The sequence below is a fragment of the Eumetopias jubatus genome, unplaced genomic scaffold, assembly GCF_037043125.1.
Source record: "Eumetopias jubatus isolate StellerSeaLion01/CBP00866 unplaced genomic scaffold, mEumJub1_p1.0 scaffold_6, whole genome shotgun sequence".
Classification (NCBI taxonomy): domain Eukaryota; kingdom Metazoa; phylum Chordata; class Mammalia; order Carnivora; family Otariidae; genus Eumetopias; species Eumetopias jubatus.
The window spans coordinates 104543689-104566381 of NW_028274812.1; the positions used below are offsets into that span (position 1 = coordinate 104543689).

General features: G+C 42.1%; 1 protein-coding gene across 2 annotated transcripts in view; it reads left to right on the forward strand.

Annotated features, from left to right (window-relative positions):
* The window catches only part of RCAN2 (regulator of calcineurin 2), a 266392-nt gene that overhangs the window by 152664 nt on the left and 91035 nt on the right, over window positions 1-22693 (forward strand). Inside the window, exon 1 of one of the 2 annotated variants that reach the window (XM_028097870.2) lies at window positions 15416-15684. The exons of the other annotated variant lie outside the window; for it this stretch is intronic. Coding sequence (XP_027953671.1) covers window positions 15598-15684 — 87 coding nt within the window. The 5' untranslated portion in view covers window positions 15416-15597. Of the gene's footprint in view, window positions 1-15415; window positions 15685-22693 lie in introns of those variants that run through there. 2 annotated transcript variants of the gene reach the window in all.

The following is a 22693-nucleotide window of genomic DNA, read 5'->3' on the forward strand; positions in this document are numbered from 1 at the left end:
CCAGCACAAGTCTTAAGGGCCTATTTGCCTTTTGGGTTTTTAATATTTCCTTACTATATTCTTTTGCCTATAGGTAGCCCTGGTTCCAGCTTTGTACTACACTCTTATAAATAGTAATATGATTATATTTCCTTAGTAGAAAGATCTGTCTGGCCGCGCATGGTTTGCAAGATAGATATGATAGCAGTGAAATTAGAAGCAGGGAGAGTCAAGGGGTTACTATTATAGCCTTCATTGGTTCTCTCTCTCTCTCTTTATGGAACAAAATTGAAATTCCTATCTATAACTCACAAAACTCTTTATGGTCAGGCCTTTGCCTAACAGTCTAGGTGCGTTTTTCATGGCTCTCTACCCCTAATCTCTGACTCCACCTGGGAATTTCTGCAATATTAGTCTACTCATCATTTCTCATACTTCGCTACATCATGCCATGCTCCTGCCTACACTTAATAGTGACTTCCTTCCTTGCTTGCTCATCTGGAAGACTAACAAATTACTTAATTTTCAAAGTTTAGCGAAATATTCCCTTCTTAGGGAAACCTTCTCTAAATGCCACCTCTCTAAGGCAGACTTAGATGCTTCTTATCCTATGCTCATACTATACTTTGTACCAACATCATTTGTAGAAAATATAATTTATGTTACATAATATTCTATTCTGTCCTAGCATGTCTTATCATATTGTAATTCTTTACTACCTTTACCATGACCTCCTTGAGGAAGGAGATAGTGACTTATCTTTCTATGGCCAATTGCCTTGCTGTGTACTGGGTCATATAGTATGTTCAGTAAATAACCACCGAATGGAAGGGGTGGTTTAATGAATGAATTGCAGTGATAGGAAATAACCTATGCAAAGCAGAGTAGTTTTAATAATATGGCATATATCAAGAACTTCAGTTCATTTGGAAAATAGGATGTGTGCAGAGCAGTAGTTAGAAAAAAAAATGGTTGGAGAAGTAGGTTTGTGTCACCATATTAAAAAAAAAAAACATTTAATTCTACCATCACTAAGAAAGCAATGAAGATACTGAACCAGGGAGTAGTATCACCAGAACTAGTTCCAGATGAATCCGGTGGTATTAAATAAAAATTAAATAAAAAGATGAGTGGGCAGGGAAGCATAGTGGATAGGAGGCTGATAGTAGAACCTTGTTATTTTTGAGCTGTCCAGCATCCCACCCCTATTCTATGTTGGGGAAGTCTCCCCTCTATGATCCTTGGTGGGGCTACCACCTCTTACTAAGAGGCTATGGACCAAAATTTCCCTGACTAGATATCCTGGCAGCTGGGCTTGGGGTACATGACTCAGGCTTGACCAACTGAACATCACACTCAGAGAGTATTATACAAAATCACAGGAACTGTCAGATATCACTCAGGACAGCAGAAAAGTGGTGAGTCTGATAGTTGTGGGTTCCAGTGGTAGCATCCTATTTCATTTGTTCCTACAGCATCATCTCAGAGGTCATCTTCTGTAGTTTAGACCCTCTTCATTCCAACTGACTTTCTGAAGCTGTTTCTCAAAATTGTTAATTCTGTAGGAGTTGCCTGCTAACTTCCTTATATGCTGCTTTTCTGCTAGTAGCCAAGAGCAGTTTCTATCATTTGCAACTGAAAGCCTATTCTGAAAGGTATAGAATTGAAACAGTGGTAGACATTGGTGCATGCCCATCCAGCATCCATCCCTCTCCTAACCCAGATACTTGCTTGCACATCCATCCGTTCTCATGCAACCCTACTTCAAGGAAAACCAACACTACTTCTTACTGGAGGAGTGGATCCAAATTGGCTTAAGCTAATCAGCATATTCCTTACCCCAGACACAGTCATGTACAGAGGGTGAACAGGTGACCTAAGTGGGCCAGTTGTAGAATGAAATAGAGGCAGTGCTTGCTACTGGGAGCCATCCTGGGAATCAGGTTTAGAATGACACTGACCTTCAGAAGACAGAGTCAGAGAGACAGAGCCCTTTGACAACCTCACTGAGCCTCTGGATCAATCAGCTCCTCTGGGCTGCCAGTGGAAGGAATCAAAGGTGACTAGGGGTATGATGCAAGGTGACTGGGTGGAAGGTGTTGTCACAATTGAGAGAGGGAGCACAGGAAGAGTAGCAAACTTGGTTATATTAGAAGTTCAGGTCCAAAAATGGTACATTTGCTTTTCCAGAAGTATTTTTGTGCTTCATAAGTTGTTAGTTTCAAATAAAGAGTAAGATTTACCAAATACTTTCATGTATTTACATGTCAAACTAAAGCCTCAGCCTTTTTAAAACAGAGTAGAGATAGTTGTGTGGAATGACCACTGTTCATAGATTTGCAGGTTATTTTTTCCCATGTCTTAGGTTTTAACATGAGAAGGAGAATGAGCTGAGATGGGGGGATGGGGGGCATGTTTCTAGAGTTTTAACTAGTCAGAACTATAACAGTTTTGCAGTAATGTCCATCCCTGATTAATACCTATAAAGACTAGTACGTATTACCACTACAAGTCATAATCCCAGGTTTTACCTTTAGCCTTCTTTTTTGCTTTTTTGTTGCTCTTATTGAGGTAAACATTAATGATATTAGCTAAAGATTGAAATGAACAACTGTAAATGTGTATCTGTCATGGATATATAAAACTGATCACATTTTAACATACCTAAGTTATTTCAGATAAAGTTAACCATATCTACCTAGGCTTAGAACCTTAGAATCTCCTTCTCTCCCTGCGTCCCCTTCTCTTTTTTTCTGGTATCTCCAACCTGCCTCCCTCCTCATGTTACTCCCTATCCCCAGACCATTACATTGGCAGCCAATTAATTGTTAAATCCTAAACATTTTATCTCCATGGTGTTTCTCATATCCACCCTTTTCCTTAAATTACTATTCCATCTCCATAATCCATCCCCTCAGTGCCTTCCGGCAAGAGTCTAGAATTATGAAAATTTATAGTCCTTTTTCACTCCAATTCAACCTAGTGCACAGATCTTTTCATAATCTTTTGAAAGATCCCATACCTTACTGAGTGAAATATACTCACTATTTTCCCTGTCACTCAGTCTTCATCTATGTGGCCATGACCTCCCTTTAGATCTTATAACTCACCATGGCCCTCTTCGCTCTTCCCATTCCAACTAAATGGCCTGTACACTGGCCTTTAAACCACTAACCTTTCTCATAAGACCTGGATCCATCTTAGTTCTACCCAGTATCTATATCAAATGCCCTTCTCTTTCATGAAGGCTTTCTTGATTTTTGTAAAGATCGCTTGATTAATTTAGAGAGAGAGAGAGAGAGAACACAGAGGGGAGGGGCAGAGGAAGAGGGAGAGAGAGTCCCAAGCAAACATGCTAAGCACGGAGGGCTCGACACAGGGCTCAATCCTGTGACCCTGAAATCACGACCCTGAGATCACAACCTGAGCCGAAACCAAGAGTTAGTTGCTTAACCGACTATACCACCCAGGCGCCCTAAGGCTTTCTTGATTTTGCTGGTAGATGGAATCTTTCATCTCTATAAGAAACCCGCTCTTGTCACTGGCACCATCTCCTTGAAGATGAGACTCTGATACTTTCCAATCCAGCCTTCACATCACCACTAGAATGCTTTCGGAAGTGCAGATGTGTTCATGTTCTGTCCCCCAGAACGTTAAAGTTTATGTAGCAGAGAAGTTAAGAGTTCACACTTGGAGATAAGTGGTTTAGATTTAACCTAGCTCTACCACTTTCTAGCTACTTCACCTAAGTCAAATGACTTCCTCATTCTCTAAGTGGGGCCTATTGTGAAGTTTAAATAACACAATGCTAATGAATTAGGTTAGCCCTAATTAAATGATATATGACAGGATGGTAAATTCCAAGTTGCAACTGAGACACAATAAAATAAAAATATAAAATTCCAAGTAGAGGTAGGTATCAGACCAATATGCAGATTTTCAAAGCAGGTGACCCAAATACTAGTTAGATAGCTCCAAAACCTGAAAAGGGGATTAGCAGGGCAAAACCATCGGAGATGGCAAGATGATTCTGTGAGGCAGTTTTCTTTGCAGAGATCCATCCTGGGACTCCTGCTGGTACTTCAGGAGGGCTTTAGGATGGTGCCACCTCCCTCATCCCTAATGTAAATAGGAGGAGGGGTAGTTTCAATGAGACAGTTGGAAAACCTGATGAATGACTCCCACTTTATTGTCCCTTTGTCCCCTGTTATTTAATCTAGGGCTGTGTGTGTGTGTGTGTGTGTGTGTGTGTGTGCATGTGTATGTGAGTTAGCTAGGACTTTTTTGGTTGTTAGTGACAGAAATAGTATCTGAATTGGCTTGCAGAAAGAGGGAGGCATTGGTTGGAATAATACTAGAATATCATTCTAGTGATACTAGATATTCTCCTGACCCAGTTTTGGTTTGGAAAATCCTCACGAGAACTCTGACTGGCTTGGTCTGATCAGGGCCACCTCAGATGAATCCAGGATGGAAGGAGGAGGAGCAGTTCCCAGGGAATTAAATGTCCAAAGACAGGAGTGCTAAGCAAACAGCCTATTTGTTTCTCATCCCTGTCATTTTTCAAGTACATCAACTTCTTAGGCATAGCACTGCCTCTATAAAAATGCACCATCCGATTCAGATGTGGAGGTTCAAAAGGGGAAATATGTCTTCTTAAAGGAGGGATCAAGGCAGGGATAAGACCCTGGGAACTGGGGAAGAGGGCAAGGCAAAGAAGAAATGATGATGGCTTCCTCAGCGTGCCAGTTGGGATTAGTTGTCAGAGATTTGTAGGACCTCAGGAGGTGCTAACTGCTTACATACCCACAGTAATGGAATGGCTGTCCTTGAGTCTGAATGAGGGCATTGCAGCTGCCACATGGCGTGGGGCTGTCTGCTGCAAACGGGGGCATTTGATTTTGATTTTGTGTCCCTCTTTCTCCCCTTTCAGTGTCCCTTTTGCTTCTTATGGACCTGCCCTGCCCCCACCTCACCATCCCCACTGCCCAGTGACCTGAGCCACCTTCATTGGCCTCATTCTCCCTCCTCAGGCTCATTCTCCTTCACAGGGACCCATTTTATACACTTACATCTTGTCCATGTCCCCAGCAGCACCTGTCCTTAGTCACCACTCAGAGCAAAAGATTTCACTTATTCAATTATTCATTCACCCAGCACATGTTCATTAAACTCTCATTGTGCACGAGGCCCCATTGTAGGCACATAGGGAAACCATAGTGAACAAGTTAGGGGAGCCCTGCCCCTATGGAGCTTGCATTCCCATGGGAGAGATAAAATGAAACTACACAAATAAATGTACACCATCAGTTAGTGATAAGTTCTTTGAAGAGAAATAAAACAAGAGGAAGAAGATAGTCAGAGGGTGCTACTTAGTGAGAGATGAGTGAGGGCAGACTTCTCTGATATGGGCCATTGAGCAGAGACCTGCCTTCTGTGGAGGAGTGAGCCCTGCTAAAATGAGGGACATGGCATTCAAGGCAAGGGATGCCACCTGCAAGAGACCTGGGGTGAGAATGTGTTTGACCTGTGATGACCGGACCCAAGTGAGGTATCACAGAAAAAGAAGTGTAAATGGCTCTTAACTGCACTAGCCAGTGCTCCACTTTGCTCATAAAAGTAATGCAAACAAAGCTCATTGAGGCCTTTTGGAGTGTGTTTAGGATGTTTTGCTTGCTCAGGTGAGAAACAGAACCTCAATTAGCTGGAAAAAGATAGTGGGGATTGGCTAGAACAATGCTGTACTAGTGCACATACAGAAAGACCCATAAATGTGTCCATAATAAGGGAAGTGCAAATCAAACTCCACACTAGACTAACTACATCTTGCTCACCAGATGGGCAGATGTCCAATACATTCCGTAACACATGCTGCAGGGAGATACTTTCTCATAAATTGCTGGTTGGGAAGCAAAATAGCACAACTTCTATGGAGGAGAGTTTGGCTGGATCTAGCAAAATCACATATACACTTGCCTTTTAACCCAGCAATTCCACTTCTGCAGTCTGTCCCAAAACATGAAAAGGCATGAACAAAGTTATCCATGGCTGCACTATTTAATAGCAAAAGACTGGAAACAGTCATAGTGCCTATCAATAGGGGCCTAGTTTCGCAAACTTCATAAATGGTGGAATACTATACAGCTATAAAAAGGACTAGGAATATTACTGTATATTACTATGGAATGATCTCTAGGGCCACATTTTTTAGTGATAAAAGCAAGACAATAAAGTGTGCAAATATGCTGTCATTTGTCTAAAAAGGAGAGGGAAAATAAACATATATATTTGCCAGTTTTGCTTTTTTTGGTAACAAAAGAATGGATAAACAATAAAAATGAAATAACAGTGACCTGTATGGGAGGGAGGAGGGGAATGGGGTGGAGGACACAGGGATAGAAGCTCTATTTCTTTGTAGATTTGTAGTTTTGACTTTTGAACCATGCAATATTTTTTATGATTATAAAACAAAATTAAGTTTAATGGGAATGATAATCCTTATGAATTCAAAGATTTTATTTTGGAAAAAAAGCAAACAACTTTGGAAACATTTTAGAAACAAATTAACCTTACAAAGTAAATGTTTCTAAAAGTAAAAATTCTTGAAACCAATGAACCTAACTTTTTATCCAGTTGGTGGGATAGAGGAGGAATTCTTAATCTCAGGAAACAAACTGAGGGTTGCTGGAGTGGTGGGGGGTGGGAGGGATTGGGTGGCTGGGTGATAGACATTGGGGAGGGTATGTGCTATGGTGAGCGCTGTGAATTGTGCAAGACTGTTGAATCACAGATCTGTACCTCTGAAACAAATAATGCAATATATGTTAAGAAAAAAAAAAAGAAGATTGCAGGAGGGGAAGAATGAAGGGGGGAAAATCGGAGGGGGAGACGAACCATGAGAGACTATGGACTCTGAAAAACAAACTGAGGGTTCTAGAGGGGAGGAGGGTAGGGGGATGGGTTAGCCTGGTGATGGGTATTAAGGAGGGCACGTTCTGCGTGGAGCACTGGGTATTATGCACAAACAATGAATCATGGAACACTATATTAAAAACTAATGATGTAATGTATGGTGATTAACATAACAATAAAAATTTTAAAATAAAGAATCCACTATGAGGGGAGCACCTGGGTGGCTCAGATGGCCAAGCATCTGCCTTCAGCTCAGGTCATGATCCCAGGGTCCTGGGATCAAGCCCCATGTCAGGCTCCCTGCTCAGCAGGGAGTCTGCTGCTCCCTCTTCCTCTGCCTCTCCGCCCTGCTTGTGTTCTCTCTCACTCTACCTCAAATAAATAAGTAAAATCTTAAAAAAAAAAAAAAAGAATCCACTAGGATGGAAAACATTTAATTCTTAAAAAAAAAAAAAAAAGATTCTTTTCTTCCCGTTAGTAGTAGTTTTGAACATTAGATATTTTTCCCCCCATGGGGTCAGAAGGTACCTAAGCATATGATTGCAAGTGGAAAAATAGGGGACAGAGATCAGGTATTGGCAGTTTTTCCATTTTCATTTGTATGTGATTTTTTTAATATAAATGTGGGGACATAAAGCATTAATGCAAATCAAAATATTTCAGTGAACAAGTTCAACTTTATAACAATTATACATAAGCCTGTTAAATTTTCCTGGGGGAAAAAAAATAAAGTGAAATTTGCTCCTCCCTGCATGGAATTTATAACTTGGTGGGAGAAATGCCAAAGACAAGATCACAAATGGATATAAAAGAGCAAATTGTGCTAAGTGCAATGAAAAAACAGTGTGGGTACGAGGAGACAGTATAGGAGACAACCGTTCCTAGCTGGGTGGTGTGTTCAGGGCAGGTATCCCTGAGGAAGACCTTTAGGATGACACTTGAAACATGACTCGGCATTAAGCAGGTGGGGAAAGAGGGAAAGAGAATCTCACGTAGAGGGAACAGCAGGTCTGAAGGCAAATTTTGGGAAGGCTTTTTGAAATAGTGGCTGGAAGTTAGAGAACAGAGTCACAGGGGAAGGGGCTAGAGGGTAGCGCCTTGTGAGCCATGATGGGAATGTTGAATTTTATGGTAAACAATGAGCAAATGAATGGAAAGTAGGGTTACAATTAGTTTCAAGCCCTTACTATTATTAGAACAGATCCACCAAGAGCTCTGCTCCAGGTATTACTGGAAAACATTCTACTGCTGTTGTCTCAAAGGCCAGTTGGATATCATATAGTCCTGGGGCTACAGAGATAAACATCCCAAAGAAAAGAGAAGGCATTTCACCAAGAAAAATGTTTGGGACTCATCACTGCCTCCTAGTGTCTCATAACACAAGAGGAAGTCTGCAAAGTACTGTTCAAGTTCTCGGCGGAAGGATTTTTGTTTAAGCCACAAAGTGAGATTCATAAATCCCATTAAAACATTATCAAAAGAAGTTTGAAGGCCCCTGAGCTATTCCAATCGCCTCTCTTGTTCATTTCTCCTAAAACTCAGATCTTTGTAAAATGCTGATGACCAAGACAGAAATGTTTTGTTGAAAGGAGCATCACCTTCTCATCTCGCCCCACTTCTCCATCCATGACAGAGGGCTCAAGGAGCTTGATTTGGAAAGATCACTGTCCAGGTGATATCCGTATACCCATGCAGTCCTTATTTCTTAGACCACATAATCAGGCTGGGGCGCCTGGGTGGCTCCGTTAACTGTCTGCCTTTGGCTCAGATCATGATCCCAGGGTCCTGGGATTGAGCCCTGCATCAGGCTCCCTGCTCAGTAGGGAGCCTGCTTCTCCCTCTGCCTCTGCCGCCCTGCTGCTCCCCCTGCTTGTGATCTCTTGCATGCATGCGTGCTCTCTCTTAAATAAATCAATAAATAGAACACATAACAAGCACAGCTCACCTCAGGCCATATAAGTATTGACCTGCTGACAGGGTCTTTCTGCTGAGAAGTACATGGACCTGAGGCCATTGCTAGGTATATTGGGATGGAAGCTTCAAATTCTTTTTCTGCATCTATGGAGATTATCACATGACTTTATGCTTGAGTCTGTTAACATGATAAATTGTATTGATTCTCCTTAGAATGTTGAACCGATCTTGCATTTCCATGATAAACTTCACTGGGTTGTGATGTATTAACCTTTTTATACACAGCTGAATTTGATTTGCTAACATTTGGAGGGGGGTTGTATCTATATTCATGAGGGATACTGGTCAGCACGTTTCTTTCTAATGTTTTTGAGAAGTTTCCTTTTCTTCCATTTTCTTAAATGATTGTGTAAAATTAGAATTATTTCTTCCTTAAATGTTTGGTAGAATTTGACAGTGAAATCTTCTGGGCCTGGAGTCTTTTTTATTGCTTTAAAACAACAATAACAAGTGTGAATTCAGTTTCTGTAATAAATTCATCAATATTCAAGTTAAAAAAAAGTAGAGGGACTATTTCAAATGACTGTAAGACACCGTAACTTGTATCTCCCTTATGGGATATACCCAAAGGAGAAAAAGAACTGGAAAAAAAAATCTTAAATTGTTCCTTGTAGTATTAATAATGTGATTCCAAGGCTGCTGTACAGATAGTATGGGATAAGGCAAATGAATAATTATGTTTTTGGTAATGGCCAAGATATTTGATATAGAAGGAAGGGGATACAGATATAAGACTGATGTGTCTCAGCAAAAACACTGTAGTCTTGGGTTTGAAATCATCAGTCTGAACTCCTATGCTATCTTTTAAATACATTTATATAATTCCTAGCTATGTCCACTGAAATGCTTATAAATAATAACCAACCCAGTGTGAAGAGCACCTCTCTATAAGTATATAAATTATCATCTGAAAATACATTAAAATACTTGCTAAATGGAACTGAGCCTCCTTGGAGAAATTGTTGATTCTTCATCTGAAACAGGAAATGGACAAGATGAGCCTGGAATATCTTGTCATGCCAGAAGGAGAGGTAGCCCTCGAAGACACTGGGATTGTGTCAAAAGGAGGAGCCAACCTGATTAGACTCTCACCAACCAAAATGGGCAATTGAAGCATCAATAAAATAAAACTACAGTGGATTTAAACTCACTATTAGACTCTCACCAACCAAAATGGGCAATTGAAGCATCAATAAAATAAAACTACAGTGGATTTAAACTCACTATTAGACTCTCACCAGCCAAAGATGGGCAATTGAAGCATCAATAAAATAAAACTACACTGTATTTAAACTCCCTAAATATATTTAATTCATGAGTTCATAATAACACTTAAAAAAACCTCAGTGATCTTCTTTGAAGGATAATAAGGAAACAAATTATTTTTAAAAACTAGCTAATAAAGGAAAAGAGTAAAGTGTGTATTTTGCCTGTCTTACACAAATGTAGGTGAGTAGTTCCTCTTCATGGAAGTAGTCCATGAATACATGAAGAAGGAGTACCATTATTTTGCAAATGCTAAAGAAAGAATGAGTCTAGGCATTTGCATGAGAGGAGAGACAGCCTGGCATTACCTACTCCCTGATGGAAGAACACAACACCATCTAGGAAGGAGTCCTGCCACACCTGAATCCATCAGTCTTCTGAATCTAACTAACAGGACCTACAGGTAACAGAGGAACAAGTTAAATGACACTGTGTGGAGCTCATCATGAAAATACAGACTGGGGAAACTAAAGGACAAATGGCATGATTTCATCATCAACAGCAAACTGCAAGGAAGGAAAAAAAAAAGAAGGGATGTGGGAGAATTCTATAGATTAAAAGAGACAATGAAGACACCACAGCTTGGATTCCAATTTAAACCAACAAACTTAACAAATGAAGGAAAGAAGGAAGGAAGGGGACAGCAGGATGAGACAGGGGAGGGAGCAGAGAGTGGATGAGAAGAAAGGGAACATTGGTAGTTTGGAGCAATGTGCACGCTGGCAGGATATTTGATGATATACTGAGGAAGTAGTCTTTCTTTTGGGTTGTGTGATGATAGGTATTGTGATTTCCAAAGAGGAACCCTTATCTTTTCGAGATATATACTGAAATGTTTACGGGAGATAGGGTCAGACGTCTGCTTCAAAATAACTGGGAGTGAGTAGGGACATGAAGCAGTGATCCTCAGACTTGGCCTTGCATTGGAATCACCTGGAGGGCTAATTAAAATACAGATACCAGCCTCACCTCCAGAGATTCTGATTCAGTCTTGGGTGGGATTCAAGAATTTGCCTTTCTAGCAAGTTTCCAGATGATGCTGATGCTGTTGGTGGGGACCACACTCTGAAGCCCACTGGCAGAGAGGAAGCAAGATTGGCCCCCAAAGTTATTCTTGCACCTGACTGGTGGGTATGTGAAGGCTTATTATTATATCCTTTCTAGTTCTGAATATGTTTGAGGTTTTTGATGATGAATATTAAAAACAAGTGATACCAAAAGACATGTAGAGGAGCAAAGCCTTTGACATCCCATAGCTTTCATGGGAATATTTGTGCTCATTAGCAAGGCAGATTTGGCTGCTGCCTCTGGATGAAAAAGGTGCATATCTCCTCCTGCCTACTTAGAGGTGACTGTAAGAATGGCTTGGCCAGAGGGGCAGGAAAGTGATCTTTGTCTAAAGGGTCTGCATCATGTTGCATCCATTTTCTTAATGTGGTCAGTCATTGGAAAAGCAGTGGTTTGGATGAATTGTATGATTTTATGGCCACTTCTGCTGGGAAAGGGTGCTCCTGAGCAGAGCTGTGCCAGGATTCAGCTGTCAGAAATGGGGGTGATCACTGAATTTCTATGCCCATATACCTTCCTGCAAGGACCTTTCTAAAACTAAAACTCCTAGATCAGAAGGCACCTCTTTTGGGTTGAGTCCCTCTACTTGTCTTTTAAGATGCATTTATTCATTTACTTATCCATTCATGCATCAGATATTTAATAGAACACCTCCTAAGTGTCAGGTACTCTTCTAGCCCTCGAGAATAAGCAGTGAACAGAATAGGCAAAATCTCTGCTTTTGTGGAGATTAAATTCTAGTTGGAGGAACAAACAATAAATAAAAAAGTGAACAGTAATTTCAGAGAATGAAAAGTGCTATGAATAAAATTAAAATGAAGATGCTGGGATAGGGATTGATTCTGTGTGTGTGTGTGTGTGTGTGTGTATGTACATGCATGTGTATGTTTGTGTACACATTTTATTTTAGGTGATCAGGGAGAATTTCTCCAAAGGGATGGTATCTGAGCTGAGAGATGGATGATAGGAAGGATCCGGCCATGAAGAGATCTGGGTATGTTCAGACAAAGGCAATAGCAAAGTACAAAGGCCCTGAGATGAGAAGGAACTTGGTGCTTCTTTGGAATGCCAAGAAAACCAGTGGGTCTGGGAGATGGGGGCACAGGGAAAAATGGTATAAGATGAGATGGGAGAGTGGGTAGGAGCCAGGGCATGTAGGGCCTTATAGTCATCAGCCAGCGTGCTTATATACATACCCCAGACACCTCCAAGCCTGTCAGTCATCTCCCAGCTATAAAATCTACACTCTATCTAGAGAAACAGGACACTATTTTAACATGGAGGCCCCTTAGGGGCTCTGGTCTATAGGAAAATGACTGCCTTTGTAGAGGCAATTGAATTGTATTAAATATCCAATTTGTTGAACCAACCTATTTTAAAAGCGCAATAATTTTATTTTAGAATCACCATATGCTCTCAATGCATATAATTCCACCCTAAAAACACTATTTACTCAACTTAATATTCGGTCCCCTTGTTAAAATACAGATTCCTTTGTGATGGGTAATACTCTGAGTTATCAGTCATTTCATGCTAATATAAATGAGTTGATACCTGTATCCTTGAAAAGAGTTTTAAGAGAGGAAAGCATAAAGTTAGTGGTTTCTGGAGCACAGGAAGGAATCTCCAGTGCAGAAACAAATCAGAATGGAGAAACTAAGGATGCATCAGAAAAAAGTACTTATGTTACAATTTTGAGTGGGTCTCTGCCTCCTGGATAGACTAATGTCCTCCTGCCAAGACTTATCATAGCATGGCTGTTTTCTTGAAATAACAGATGTTAGTCCTTTCTAGCTCTTTCCTACATAGAAAGTGTGAAAGAATGCACAGATCCCAGTGATTACAATGCGGTGTTCCTACTGCCCTGCTGTTCCTTGATGGGCACTGGACATGCATGCTGGACCTAACCTCTGCAGATGAAATGTTTTCAGGACTGAAACAGTGGTCCACTGCAGGCAGATCAGTCAGCTGATGTGAACAGACCATAGGCATCGCTTCCCAACTTCGCATTCAAGTGACTTCATATTAGTTGCTTTCAATCGGCCCTGATAAGAGTATTTACACCACAGAAATCAGCAAACACTAGACCCTGGGCTTTTCTTTTCAGCGAGCTGATTGTTAGACACTTAACAGCATGCCGCTGGTGTGAAATTTTACAAAAGTCAATTTTAGCATATGCCATGGCATATGGAAAGAGTAGTGATGTCTTTGTTTTGCCTCTTGAACAGATGTCGATGGTATTCAAAATTATATTCATCTTCGTATATACTTTACATTTTAGCTATATTTATGTATATATATAAGCTCCATATATGTTCTCAAAAACTTTTCCTGGCATTCCATGGTCAACTGAGTAGACACTAAGGGTCCCTCAAGGCTTTGAGTCATCTGTCTCTTGTTCCCTTGTCTACTCCTGGCTACAGTCAAATTTGAGCTTCAGTATGCCTTGCCCCTCAAATAACCTATTCTTTTTTTGGTCTGAGCATTTCTAGTCTGCTGCCCCTATCTGATGGGCTCCCCTCACCTTCTCTGTCTACCGAGCCCTACCCATGTTGCAAGATCAGAGCAGAGGCCATGTCCTCCTTCTTGATGCTCACCTGCCGTAACTGCCTTCATTAGCCATTGCTCTTCCTCCAGGGTTGCCACTAAATGCTGTCTGTAGCTCCTCAGCCACCATCTCGACGGCCACTGGCTCATTGTATAGATGTTTGTCTCCATGTCTTATCTCCTCCACTGGATTTTAAGCCCCGTGAGGATAGTGAATTTTGCCTATTCATCATTTTACCCTTAAGAGGATCTGGTACAGAGCTTTGCATATAGTCATCACTCAATAAGTGTTAGCTAAATTATCTGCATATATGACTTCATACTCCCCAAAGTGGCCTGGACACCATAGTAAGTGCCACACAGACACACACAGATACACACAGACAGACACACCCACAAAATTTCATCAAATATTTGTATTTGTGGACTGCTTTCATTTAGCATGGGAAATCTCTTACTGAAGGGGAACGGACACTAAGTCCAATTGTAATCCAATGAGGACCAACCACAAAACTTGTACTTGTGGTCTGAAAAGTCACCTTTCTCATCTGCATGCAAAATGGGAACGCTTTGTCCAATCATGTGTTAGAAAGGTGCCAATCTGATGCTCTCATGGCCACCAAAGATGCCACCGCATTCCCAGGGGGAATAAATCCTGCGAGAATGTTAGTGAGTTCTACTGGGACTTTTACAACTAATGATAAAATAAAAACTCATCTGATATTTTCTCTTTGCTCACCCCTGCCATCAAAGAAGGCTATTCCTGTTTAGTTGATTCATTCATTAAACAATTGTTGCCTTCTCTTTCCACTCTGCTCAAGTCTCAGATACAAAGGTGAATTATCCGTGGCCCTGCCCCTCAGCGATACACAATCAGGAAGAGAGACCAAAAAAAGCAACCAGACACATTCAAAGTCTCAGGCGAAATAGAGCCCCGAGGCTCTGACAGTGACCCACATCAGTGCATTTGCCCATTAGACTCTGCCATCTGTCCCTGCATGAGACGTTTGCTCTAACTCCTTTTCCACGATTGCTTTTGGTTTGAATGACCTTGGAGATAGTCTGAAATCTCGTGCTTGGAAGGGTGCTTTTAGAGTTACTGGTCTGCACTTATGTGCTTCAAATAGAATTTCACAAACCTCTAATTATCTTCTCCTACCAGGCCGCCTAAATGACTGACGACCAGCTCTTTAGTCACTCCAAGAATGGATTTCTATTCAGCCCGTGCCCGGGATGCATTAGGATGTCCAGAACATGTGTGGCTGCTGAGCGGCACAGGGCAATTAACAGAAGCCAAGCAATTTGCAAAATGCCTCAACTTCCTGCTCATCTCTGAGGCAGAAAATTGTCACACCTTAACCTCAGGAGGCTCATCTGCAGAATTACTTACCCACCCTCCCGAAGCAGAGCCTCTCATGTCAGATTCTCCCCCTTGCTTTTTGCAAACATAAGCACTCGGCTGAAACAACAGCTATGACTCAGTTCCTAGCGAATGCCGCCTGAATTGATTTAGTCTGAGTTCAGATTTAGCACATAATCATGTTCAATTTGCTCCACTGCACTGCCTAGAGATAAAAGGCTTGGGGGAAAAAAAAAATAGCTTCAGCTTGTGTCAGTCTTGGTGGTGATGTCATTGCCATGAGAGAGCCGGGGCCGTTCATTAGTCGGCTGTGCAGCCTCAGACGCGGGCTGCGTGCGTGCAAAGGGAGCGGGCTCCAGGTGCCGAGTGCCGGAGATCCCCAGGGCGAGGCGGCACCCGGGGCCGGCCACGGCCACATCCACCTGGAGGCTCTTCCCATCACGCACAGCTCTGAGGTCGCCTAGCTCTTGATTGAAAATTCAGGAGGGGGAATGCCAGCCCCTAGCATGGACTGTGATGTTTCCACTCTGGTTGCCTGTGTGGTGGATGTCGAGGTCTTTACCAATCAGGAGGTTAAGGTATGAACCTGCAATCTTCCTTTTCATTGTTGCTGGTTGTGAAGCTGCTCGGCAGAGCCTTTTTTAGCTTAAGGAGACAGGCAGGACTTTGGTTAATAGTTTTCAGCTCACAGTCTGCGCTAGGAATGCAAGCGGTGAGTGCATGCCTGTGTTTAATTAGAATAAGTTAGAAGAGGGACTGGCACATGAATTTCGAATGTGATAAGGTCCACCATTGTCTTTTTTTTGCTTGTCTCTTCTATTAGGTGACCCTCCCCCCCCCAGGCATCCCTTTCACAGTAGACATGTTTTCGTTGTCTCGTATCTGTGTGTCAGTAAGGAGAATTTGCCAGTCCTTAGTGTTGAGAGGGTTATTGATCACGGATTCAATGAAGAAGGCACACATAATAAACGTCCCACCCAGGACACCCTGAGAGTGGGACAGTAAGCCCTTCAGGGCCCATCACTGCACTATGCCATGATGTGGTCTTCCAGTGGAACAAAAGCTGTTATACAGATGACAGGTTCAATCTCTAGCTCTCTGGAAATCAAAGTTGCACAGCAGCCGCCGAAATTTTCTTTGTCAGGCAAAGGAAGCAAGTCATTTTCCCTCAGCAGTTGTCCATCAAGAAAGTTCAGCCGTAAATAAATTTTGCATCTTAAGATGTAGGACTCCAGGCCGTTGGTCCCCACAGATTGTCTGCAGCAACCATTTAATTGTCTAGGTAATTGTCCCCTGATGAGAGTCGGTCTTTTTTTCCCCTCATTTGGTTTTATGTTATGAAAAAGAGTCCAGGCTTGGAAAACGGGGATTTTACTTTCCTTTTTCGTATGGCAAAGAAGAGCTAGCAGAAGCCTTTTACTTGAACAGTTCACACAGAGAAAGGACAGTTACTCATTGTGTAACGGGAGGAAGCAAAGGGGAATTACAGTGCATAATCATTTTCCGCCTTCACCTTAGTCTGTACTCAAAGGAAGACCCTGCATTCTGCATTGTTGAGTGTGTGTAGGTGACACCCCTGGGGCTTCCCAGGTGGGGATTTATGCTTTCACTAGCATATCACTAGCCTAACACTTGGCTCTGTCATTCAGGACTGCGGTTTCGAACCCTCTCTTGACATGGATTCGAGAATCCGGTTTGTTGTTCCTGCATATTTCAAATGTGTGGCTCCGTGTTTACCAATTCTGCTGGTGCTGTGCCTGTGTCTACCACCTGTCATATTGAGGTTCGTAAAAACAGGATAGCATGGTTTAGTGCCGCCTCTGCTTGTGTCCGAAATGGAAACGTGCGTGCGGAGACTCCCAGTGCTGCGAGTCACACCTGCCAGAAGCACCCCAGGAGAGAGCACAGCCATGAAAGCCCCTCCGGTTTAAAACCAACTTCCAGTCCGGTGCAGGTAGCTGGATAGAGAGACATCTTCCAGCAACTGCTGGTACAGAATTATGTGTCTGTCGAGTCAAACTTCCTAGTTCCCCTCTGTCCTTAACAGTTATCTGTTGATTACATGCGTGCTCAGCAAACGTCATAAAATAATCTGAACTTTTTTTAGTCCGAGAAATGATAGTGAGAACATTTTCATTCGGGATCTGCAATATGCCAGGTATTGTGCTTATTCAAGAGGGAGCTTAAAATATGTTTATATGACAGATGGGTCTGTGATAAAGACATACGATATTTCTTAAAGATGGAGTGTTTTGTGGAATTAAGGGGACACAACATTCTTACAGCTGGCTGTCCTTGAGTGGCTGGGAGGGCTTTGTGGAGAAAGTGATACTTGCACTTGAAGGTGGGTAGATTTTGATACAGAAGAGGGGTGGCATGGGGATGGAAAGCATTCCATTTTGCAGTTGGGTGAGTCAATGCATTTGACTGCAGTAGGTTCTCTGTGAGGGATTGGAGGGGAAACCGGGGAGTGAGTCAGGGCCAGATTATAACGCAGCTGACACTGTTCATCAGAAATGTATGGGTTTTTCTGGCAAGACTCTCCCCAGAAAGATGTGTTAGATGTCTTTACTGCTAGACACCACTGAATCACAATGGATTTGTTTCTTTGCGGCAAGTTACCTAATCTTTCTTGTGCCTTATTTTCTCACCTGTAATGTAGATACAATAGTAGTTTCTACCTCAGTGGCTTGGTAGGAGGATTAAAGAAAATTATACATGTGAGATAATTAACACAGCGCCTGACACATATTTAGTGTTCAATAACTGTTAGCTCTAGCTGTAACTGTGTCCCCCTCATCTTTTTAGACATCCTCTGAAGGTGATAGGTTCCTTTTGCCAGTTAATTGGAATGTCTTAACTCCAGCTGAGTTTACAGTGACAATCCAGGACAGTGAACCTGCTTTCCCTCCCAAATCCCCAAATACACACACACACACACACACACACACACACTAGCAACTTAGAAAACACAGCACTTCCTTTTGGACACTTAATGTGAAATGGTGACATTATTGGGGCGCCTGGGTGGCTCAGTCGTTAAGCGTCTGCCTTCGGCTCAGGTCATGATCCCGGGGTCCTGGGATTGAGCCCCACATCGGGCTCCATGCTCAGTGGGAAGCCTGCTTCTCCCTCTCCCACTCCCCCAGCTTGTGTTTCCTCTCTCTGTGTGTCTCTCTCCGTCAAATAAATAAATAAAATCTTAAAAAAAAAGGTGACATTATTATTAAACAACGATCTACTTTGTGCTTATTAAAAAGGGGGAAAATGCACAAACTAAGGCGGGCCAAAGAGGTTTGTTGAGAAAAACCACATGTTCCTTGTTTAAAAGTGAGCATTGCTTCTTGTCACGAAGAGATGTTCAAATGTAAAATTCTGGCACCGAAGTTTCTCCAAAGGTAAATTTCATTAATTACCAATCTCCTATACGTGGTGGAGCCAGGAGTTCCTTTCTTCAAAGTCTTTAATATTTAGTGTTAGACAAAAGGGAAGCACTTGGGGCGGGGGGCATTGTCTCACATGCCTGCAATCCAGCTTGCTTGATCTCAGGCTTTCTTGCATTTTACAGATTCTCCCTTTAAACAGGTAGTGCCCTTGGGAAAGCAACCACATCAGGGTTATGCAACCAGCAAGCACTCTTCACAAGTGCAGTGGTTTATTTGAAAGGAGTGGAGACATATGCAAATCTAACATCCTGTTGCAACTTAGAAGACCTTATCCTCAGCGGGGGATCTCAGCTGGTTGCATTGAGGGCCCTTTGGGCTCCAATGTCCTAAATTTCATCAAAACTGCTAGAGCAATAGTACCAAAAAGAGGAGGAAATCAAGCAAATAGAGTTCTGCCATATTTGTCTTTCTCCAGAAACTCCATTGGTGGTGATATGAACTTAGCTGTCTGTCTTATGGCATAAGAATGTTCAGACAGATGAAGAAATTTGAAGCCCTCCCAATAGAAGGAAGATGATATGATGAAAGGTAGATTTTGCGTGTGTGTGTGTGTGTGTGTGTGTGTGTGTGTGTATGTGTGTAGGGTTGGTTTTGTATGGTATTCTTCCCGTATTTCTGAAAATGGTCTTCCTCCTCCACAAGGAGCCAAATCCTTGGAAAAAATGAAAGGGCTCCAGATATGGGTAATGAAATTAATACTTTGCTTTAATCCATTGGTGCTTAACCCTGCTTGCCCATTGGGATCCCCTGGAGAACTTTAAAAAATATTGACAATGGCCAGGCCCCAAGCCCAGAACTTGGCCGGTGGGAATGGAGCCCAGATACAGATTATCCAATAAAGTCAGGATCTTGTCTCTTCTAGGCTCAGATGGATGCAGGTGGGGTCAGGGAAGAATTACCTGAGTAACCTCTGCTTAAACACTTTGACCCATATCCCCCAAATGAAGATTTGGCATATGCAGTTTTAGAAGCAGTGTCTCCAAGCTGTCAGAAATGTTGAGACTCACCCAACATTTTTTGACCAGTTCACCACACCTGCAGTTCTTCCACCTGGTTCCCAGCCAATGATAAACACTCTTCTCCACTGCTGGCCACCGTGGGTGCCTTCCCAGAGCTGCAGAGGCAGCCTGCGGAAGAATGTCCCCCCTCCCCTTTTGGACAGCCTAGCCTGGGGCCATCCCTTCTCTGCAATGAAAGCTTCCCCTATGGAAAAGAGGTGGATGCCTCCTCTCTGGGCTAGAGGGCTTCTGTTTCATATTCCATGGATCCAGTCTTTTCTCCATGGACATTCATATGGGGGACAAGGAGCTCACAAAGCTCCTTTCTGCTCATTGGGAAACAGGCAGAAGGCATGATAGGTCTTATTGGAAGAACAAAAGTTTCAAAGACTGTTGGAGCTAGAGATTTGTTCATTCCTTCAAGAACATGTGTACGGTGCACTTAACCACTAGCCAGGCAATCCTTTAGGCACTGGGAGGTGGACAAGACAGACATCCCTGCCCTCACGGAGTGTATATTCCAACATGGGAGGTAGATAATCAACTAGTAAACAGATAAATGTATTCTGTAATTTCAGGTATAATAAGGGCTATGAAGAAAAATGAGGCAGAGGGAAGATAAATTATTGGAGGAGGGGTTGCTTTGGGGGTCCTTTGAGCTCCGATTTCCTAAATTTTGCTAAAGCTGCCAGAGCAATAGTACCAAAAAGAGGAGGAAATCAGGAAAATAGAGTTCTGCCATATTTGTCTTTCTCCAGAAATTCCACTGACCGCTTTTTGAATGGATGGCCAGTGGAACCATTTCTGGGAGGTGACAGTTTATTTTTTTTATTAACATATAATGTATTACTTGTTTCAGGGGTACAGGTCTGTGATTCAACAGTCTTACACAGTTCACAGCACTCACCATAGCACATACCCTCCCCAATGTCCATCACCCAGCCACCCCATCCCTCCCACCCCCCTCCACTCCAGCAACCCTCAGTTTGTTTCCTGAGATTAAGAGTTTGTTATGGTTTGTCTCCCTCTCTGGTTTCGTCTTGTTTCATTTTTCCCTCCCTTCCCCTATTATCCTCTGTCTTGTTTCTCAGATTCCTCATATCAGTGAGATCATATGATAATTCTTTCTCTGACTGACTTATTTCGCTTAGCATAATACCTTCTAGTTCCATCCACGTCGTTGCAAGAGGTGACAGTTTATTAAATGTCATTGTTCCAATGTCATTCAGAGATCTAAATGAAGTGAGTGAGAGAGCCATGTATAGTTCTGAGGGCAAAGCATTCCAGTAGAGGGAGCAGTAAATGCAAAGAGAGGCTATCTTATTTGAAGTTCTTCTATTTTACTCAGTCCCTCATTTAGCCTATTTCAACCATTCATTCATTTCAGGGACCTACTGAGGCTATTACTATTTTATGTCATTATGTAGATTTTTAAAAGATGCTCCTTTCTAGAAACTGCTTAAGCAGATTTCCTCATGCTACATTTTATGCAAGTTGGTTCTCTTGGGTGAGGAAGTAATATAAGCAGAAACTTGTTCTCTGCATAATAATTCTTCCTATGCTTGGAATCTTAGGATTGCTATAGGACTCCCCCTTGCCCCCCATTTCTGAAAGGCCAGGGCCTTTTAAGGTAACCCATAACTCCTATTTTCTCTCCTCTGCTTTTGAAAATGTCCCAGTATCCTTCCAATCCATGTAACCTTGGGCAAGTCTCTTAACTTTTCTGGACACATGATAATCATGCTGAGAAAATGCTCAATGCTTCGTGTATTTTGTTTTCCTTTTCACGCAATAGTATGAGATGACTGACTCATGGTCTTTGTCATGCTGTTGTGTGAGTTTTGTAAGAAACCAGCACATCGAGGCCACTTAATACAATGAAATCTCTGTCATTTTGAACCACCGGAAATTTCAAATTACTTGTTTTGTTTGGTGGGAGTTCGTAGGAGAAGGATGGAGCAGAGCTGGTATGATACACTTTGTACTCTGCTTTGAGGAGAGACAAGTGACACAAGTGAACATGTGGGTGATGGATATCGCGGATCAATTTGGAAGAAAAGCTGTGAGTATTTGTCAGGGGAACCACTCAAGCCTCGTGCCTATTTCTCATGCTTCTTGCGAACACAATGCTGGGTAGAAGGTCTGACCTCAGCCACGACCTTATGGCTCTACAGAGCTCTAGAGCTCTTTCAGAGTCTTCAGAAACCATTGTGCTCACTCGGTAACTTAGATGACTTTGAGCTGTACATGATTTAATTTCAAAAATTGAAACCTTCTAGAGTATTCGTGGTAACATGGCATAACCAAAATGTTAACAGAATTCTCATACTGTCATGGATGGCTATAATATTAAACGACATTTGTTTCATGTATCTGTCCACCTTTAGTTTCTGAAAACCAAAAGGGAGTGTATGGGAGGGTGGGTGGGTTGGCATGTTCATAACAGATCTTACCTCTCTAGCAAAGCAAAAACTTGCTCTTTCTCACGGCGCCTGGGTGGCTCATTCGGTTAAGCATCTGCCTTCAGCTCAGGTCGTGATCTCAGGGTCCTGGGATCGAGCCTGCATTGGGCTCCCCGCTCAGTGGGGAGTCTGCTTCTCTCCCTCTCCCTCTGCCCCTTCCCCCCATGCGTGCTCACTTTCTCTCAAATAAATAAAATCTTCAAAAAAAATTGCTCTTTCTCTGATAATAAAATGGACTGGAACTGAGGCCAGTTTTGAAAATAAATGAATTAATGCAAAACTGAACGTGAGAAATTAACCCTAAAAATACTTTAAGAAACTTAACATTCTTAAAGGGCCATATTGAATATTTTCTGAAGAAAGTAGCAAACATCTTTCACAGAGTGGGAAGAAGTGATTTTATGCAAGTGACAGATGCTCCTTGAGAAGGTTAACAGATTTCTCAGCCACCTGTCATGTTAGGAGACGACAAGGTATAGTATTCAACTAATGACATTGTCAAGCAGGAAAGTCAACTAAAAACTTATCTGTTTAAAGAGTCTTTTAACTGTTGGAAAGTAACTGAGACACTGACAGTTTCTACCTCTAATCTAAGTGTCGGATTTATTGAGCAACAACAAGGATGCCATAACATCCTCCTTAACCTCATTCTCCTAAAGCAATAGATTTGAGTGTAAAAAT